At 31.9% G+C, this 6,204-nt stretch overlaps 1 protein-coding gene across 1 annotated transcript; it reads left to right on the top strand.

Annotated features, from left to right (window-relative positions):
- Positions 1-2,477: 2,477 nt before the first annotated feature.
- LOC112783114 (AAA-ATPase ASD, mitochondrial) lies at positions 2,478-4,549 on the top strand. The gene has a single exon (XM_025825892.3). It carries the CDS (start codon positions 2,766-2,768, stop codon positions 4,329-4,331), a length of 1,566 nt encoding a protein of 521 aa, XP_025681677.1. The 5' UTR covers positions 2,478-2,765; the 3' UTR covers positions 4,332-4,549.
- Positions 4,550-6,204: the final 1,655 nt, after the last annotated feature.

A 6,204-nucleotide genomic window follows, 5' to 3' on the forward strand; every position in this document is an offset into this window, starting at 1 on the left:
CCATGGAACCAAAGAATTTTTAACCTTGATTTCTTGAGTTCTGTAATTTTAGTAAAAAATTTTAATTCGATTAAAGTATTTATATCTTCCTCTTATTCCCGTTGACATTATTTTTTATTGGGAGAAATTAACGGTGAAACTTTTTTTCCAAATTTGTATGATTCGGCCGGAGTGAGGAGAAAGTAGAATAGCCATTTTTTTACGTTTTCTTTTTCAATTGTTTGGTCATAAACTTTGTATGGAGTTTCAGTTGTTGTGATTATCGTACGGAAGTAGAATTTGATAATTTTGTAATAATTAAATGTGTTCTGAACGTATGATTGTTAATTTGATGATTATTGCTTGAAATTAAATGTTAAAAAAACTGATATTAAAGTTTTTGTTATTTTTTTTGTCACGAAATTACTGAGCTATATTTTAAAACCTAATGTACAAAGCGCAATTGATATTGGTCAAAGACACGTGCCTGATTAATTTGAATACTGGAAATCTGGTATTCTATTCACATATATACGAGGAGAAATTAATGCAAGAGAGGAAATGAGAACTACATCCCTTTTTGGATGGATCTTTTCTCTGCTTATTTCATACCATCTTATTTAACGAGCTAAGAAAAATTCTTAGGACCAATAATATTAATATTTTTTATTTTTATTTAATTAATATAAATATTAAATTATTATTAATAAATAAATTTTATTAATTTATATGTATAAATTTTTAAATATATAAACACAAATTATATTAGTTTTTATATATAAAACCTTTAAAATATAAATATAAATTATTAGTAGTTAAATATACTAAAAGAAACAATAATATTTTATGTTTCAACTAAAAAAAATGGATTTAGATTTTTTAAATTTTGAATTTTATTTTAGAAAATAAAATTTAATTTTTCATCATTTATTTTATAAGTGAAACAAAAAAAATATGAAAAAAAAAATTATTTAAGAGTAAAAAATCAAACTTTACTCTCTAAAATAAAATTTAAAATTTAAAAGATTAAAAGAAAAAACATATAAAGAACACCTATCCAATTTGTACCGCAACAGTGGGACCCAAATTTCCAAAAATAAACTGTAAAATAAGTACAATAATGTAGATGTAGATAGGAAACTTTCAAGAAAACAACCAGCACTTACATGCCAGCTAAGCCTTGAACCACGCCTTCTTTTTATAGAATAAAATGAAAATCATATTGTGAATGAAAATTACATTTTGTCTCATCACAATAAAACAATTAAGTTTTAAATAAAATACTAGAAAAAAATGAATCACTCCTGCTCTTAATAACATTTTATGAATGTTTAAAAGTGATTATAACATAAAAGATGTTTGTTTTGGGTAAAAATTATAATTTGATATGTTTAATTAATACGTGTTTAAAAGTGATTAATATTTTATAGTTATTTAAATTAACACCCTCAACTCTTGTATTTTCTTTACTAAAAGTGTTGATACTCCTTGCATTTTTCTATTTTAGCTATTTATTATTTTAACTATGATATACGTACCTAAAAAATTAATTATTAAATTAATTATAAATATAAAATAAATATTATTAAAATATAAAATTTATATTAAAAATAAATTAAACATCATATATAATACAAAAAAAATTGGTGGTTAAATTTTAGTGTGCATATAGTATTTTTGTTAAGTACTTATTGTTGGAATAAATTAATTTCAATAACCCAGATCATCCATATTAAATCACCAAAATATATATATCATACTCGAATGCGGAAGTGTACCTGAATTCATAAACATAAATCATATGACAGGAAGAGTTTGGATCTTGTGGTTCTTTCGATCTTCCTCAACCAAAGCCTTCTGTATTCCTAGGAGGCTGAACTGCAACTCTTTTGATGGGAAAAGAGTAACAAAGGCGGTTTTAGTATATTGGGGACCGAAACCCTGAAGGTCTATTTATATTTGAACATGACACCCATTAAACCCTTATGCCCAAATAAAATAGTATCTAAAGCCCAAAAGATAATATATCTAAAATCCAAAAAGATAATTATCTAAGGAACAAAAAATAATATCCGGTTTTATTCTCATTTAATTCCAAATCAAAAGTAATAATGACTTATTCAATTTAGCATTTATAACAATAAATGAGATCATCATTATATAAGTCATTTAATTTGAAATAGCATAATTTGTGATTATAATTAATATATGTATTGCCCACAAATAAGTTAGGAAATCAAATAATTTCCTAACACTTATTTTTATGAAAATATCTTTATATGAGAATGGTATTATAAACTGTTAAATCATTCGCTAAAAATATTAAACTATTCAGGTGAAAATTTAAGTATAGATAAAAATTGTCAAATAATTTGATATATTTGACTAAATTATTATATAATAATTATCAACTATCAACTTCACATGAAATTAGCCGTATCTAAATTTTTATCAACCATTTAATTATTCATAATAGTATGTTCACGAAATATTGGATGATGGCCATGTTTTGGTTATTGAAAAAAGATTCTCTAAAATGACAATATTAATAAAGTAGTAAAATTACGTTTTAATTATCTTTAAATTTCTAACCTGTAAGGGACTAAATAACTATAGAAAAGCAGAATCTTTGTTATAAGTAAGATCAAATGAAGGCGTGTAAAGTGTAAACCTTGGGTTCCAAGAAAAAACTGCGAAGATGGCTTGATCATCACTTTAGTACCGTTATAAATACCAACATCTCTTGAAATAACAAACACAAAGAGTGTTACTATTACAAGAGACAAATGGAGGCTATTGGCAATTTATGGTCACAACTAGGCTCTATCATGGCATCCATAATGTTTGTATATGCAATATACGAGCAATTCTTCCCACCTTCCCTTCGAACCTACATCCGAAAACACACACAAACCTTCACTAACTTTTTCTACCCTTACATCCAAATCACCTTCCCGGAGTTCTCCGGCGAAAAGCTCCGCCGCAGCGACGCCTACACTTGTATCCAGACTTACCTCAGCGAAAACTCCTCCAAAACTGCCAAACGGCTCAAAGCCGAAGTCGTCAAAGACAGTCAAACGCCGCTCGTGCTGAGCATGGCCGACAACGAAGAAATCACGGACGAGTTTAACGGCGTCAAAGTCTGGTGGTACTCCAACCACACCACACCAAAAACGCAGTCGTTTTCGTTCTACCCTGCTTCCGACGAGAAGCGGTTCTTAACCCTGACGTTTCATCGGCGGCACCGCGATCTCATCACCGGCTCTTACATCAATCACGTGTTGGATGAGGGCAAAGCGATTTCCACGAAGAACCGCCAGTTGAAGCTCTACACGAACAATCCAAGTGATAACTGGTACGGATACAAACGCACCAAGTGGAGTCACATAGTTTTCGAGCACCCTGCGCGGTTCGAGACTCTGGCCATGGATCCGAAGAAGAAACAAGAAATCTTAAACGATCTTGTTAAGTTCAAGAAAGGGAAAGAGTATTATGAAAAAATCGGAAAGGCTTGGAAGAGAGGGTATTTGCTGTACGGTCCTCCAGGGACTGGAAAGTCAACAATGATAGCTGCAATGGCGAATTTCATGAACTATGATGTGTATGATCTTGAATTGACGGCTGTGAAGGAGAACACCGAGTTGAGGAAGCTGTTGATTGAGACGACTGGGAAGTCTATTATCGTAATTGAGGACATTGACTGCTCGCTGGATCTTACTGGACAGAGGAAGAAGAAGAAGGAGAAAGAGGAAAATGAGGAAGATCAGAAGGATCCATTGAAGAAAGCTAAGAGTGAAGAGGAGAAGGGAAGTAAGGTAACGCTTTCGGGGCTGTTGAACTTCATTGATGGGATTTGGTCTGCGTGTGGAGGGGAGAGGATTATAATCTTCACGACGAATTTCATCGATAAGCTTGATCCTGCACTGATAAGGAGGGGAAGGATGGACAAGCATATTGAGCTTTCTTACTGCGGTTTCGAAGCGTTTAAGGTTCTTGCAAAGAACTATTTGGATGTTGAGACTCATGCCTTGTTTCCGGTTATTGAGAGGAAGTTGCTTGAGACTGATATGACGCCTGCTGATGTTGCTGAGAATCTTATGCCCAAGTCTGTTGATGAAGATTCGGATACTTGTTTAAGGAATTTGGTTAAGTCGCTCGACGAGGCGAAGGAAGAGGCGGAGAAGAAGAAGAAGGAAGCAGAGGAGGAAGCAAAGAAGAAAGCTGAAGAAGAAGCAGCAGCTAAGTTGAAGGCAGAGAAAGAAAAAGAAGAGTTAGCAAAAGAGAAAGAAGTGAGTTGCAATGCTAAATCTGATGGTGATGGTGGAGTGAAAGAAAATGGTGTCTTGCATTGATTTCAATTAGGATTAGTGAATTTCAAACAGTTATGCTTTAATGTTAAATTATCTTATGTGCAGATAGTAGTATCAGTAGACAGTAGGAGTATTTTGCTGTTCAAAATTGCATATGTGGTTTTCGTTAGTTTTAGTTCATGTTTAACATGTAAATGAAATAGATTATTCATGTGGGTAAGGTTTGGATATAATTATGAATATAAATTGGGATCCAAAAAGTCTAAATGACCAACTTTTTTAATCAAACTTAACCATCATTCAACCATCAAGTATCATTTCTTTCCAAATATCTCACGCGCGCATGAGCGCATGATAAAGTTTCACCTCTGATACTCATTTCTTTTTAAATGCTGGTTGTTTGTTGATTCAAAATCTGAAAAAGTACTATCCCTAGCATTGTTAATTTGGATTTACATTTACATCAATTAGCTGATGATTCTATGACTCTAGTGTGTTATCTTGCTTGTATTGTACCAGGTCTACTTTTTTTCATTGGTTCAACGATGATGGCTGAAAAATATTAAACTTCTTCCGGTTATCCCCACTCCTCTCTATTTTAAGCATTTTTTTTTAATTTATTCATTTGCTAAAATCAGACAGAGAAATGCCAAAAAGAATTTGTCCTCTTGACCCCTCAAAATTAGAAGTAAACTCAAACAATATAGTTTTTTTTTTTTTTTCAACTAAAACATAGTGATCATAACAATAGACTCTCATAACTAACTACCTCATAGTGTTAACATAACATGCATCATGCAGTAACAAGAACAAATGAAGGGCATTAAACATGTGGAACAACGCAAACTTGATTTTCAGGGCATTCAACTATGGGAGCATCTGGGGGCTTGTACAGGTCGGATGGTGGGTCCAACTTCTCTATTGGGTTGGGCTCAGACAAAAAGGAGACACTGAACACAGGCCCAATTGTTTGCAAAAGATGACGAGCTTCTAAACTCAAGCTCATGCTTGCAAATATCACAAAGACAAAGAAAGCAACACCAAAGGATTTGGTACATGCCATGCTTAACGCGCAAACTATAAAGGGAAGCGAGGGAGGAATTTTCTTTGAGATAGTACGATATGCCAACAAACACCACTTTGTTGTCTTATATAGGGTAAGAGAAACGTCGAGAAAATTGGCTAATTGGAGCACTGTGTACACTTTTCAACAACCCCAAGAGCCGCCATTTACTTGTAGCCTTTCATTGTTACAAAGTTTAATGGTTGGAATTCATATTTAATTTTGGGGTTAGATTAGGTTGCTAGAGTACGTAGTTTTGTATGCTGGTTTTGGCAAGAAACAAAACAATAAAATGATTTAATTATAAGCTGTTTCTTAAATTCGTTCCATCCCATGTATAGATGTAAATAAAGTACAAGTTATTTTTTATCATCAATTTGGAGGTGTAGCAAATGCTAGAAATAATAATGAAAGACTTATATTAGTTCATGCTTTAATTTTTCGATGGTTTGGAGGTTAAGATTGTTTCATGTGCCTGATGTGTATAATTGGAAGTTTCACAGTACTTACCGTCAAAAAAGAAAAAAAAAAGTTTCACCTTTTCTGGTTTTCTATAATTGATATCAGTCAAAAATACCTATACTACACTAATAACCTGTTTTAATAAAAAATATTTTTGAACTTTTAAATCTACAATATTCTATGATTAATTATTATATGTTGTAGAATGTCTATAATTCAAAGTTAAGGTTAAGCTCACTATTTAATATTTTCTGGCAAGCATAGGACCTTTAAATTAATCTTTGGTTTGTCGGTAGAGAATAGCATGAAAAAAAAAATGTTTAACATTTCAAAATCATATTTATATCTGGAGTTAGATTGTTAGAGCACTTAGCTAGTGACATTAAGTGT

Source organism: Arachis hypogaea, chromosome 20, assembly GCF_003086295.3.
Source record: "Arachis hypogaea cultivar Tifrunner chromosome 20, arahy.Tifrunner.gnm2.J5K5, whole genome shotgun sequence".
Classification (NCBI taxonomy): Eukaryota; Viridiplantae; Streptophyta; class Magnoliopsida; order Fabales; family Fabaceae; genus Arachis; species Arachis hypogaea.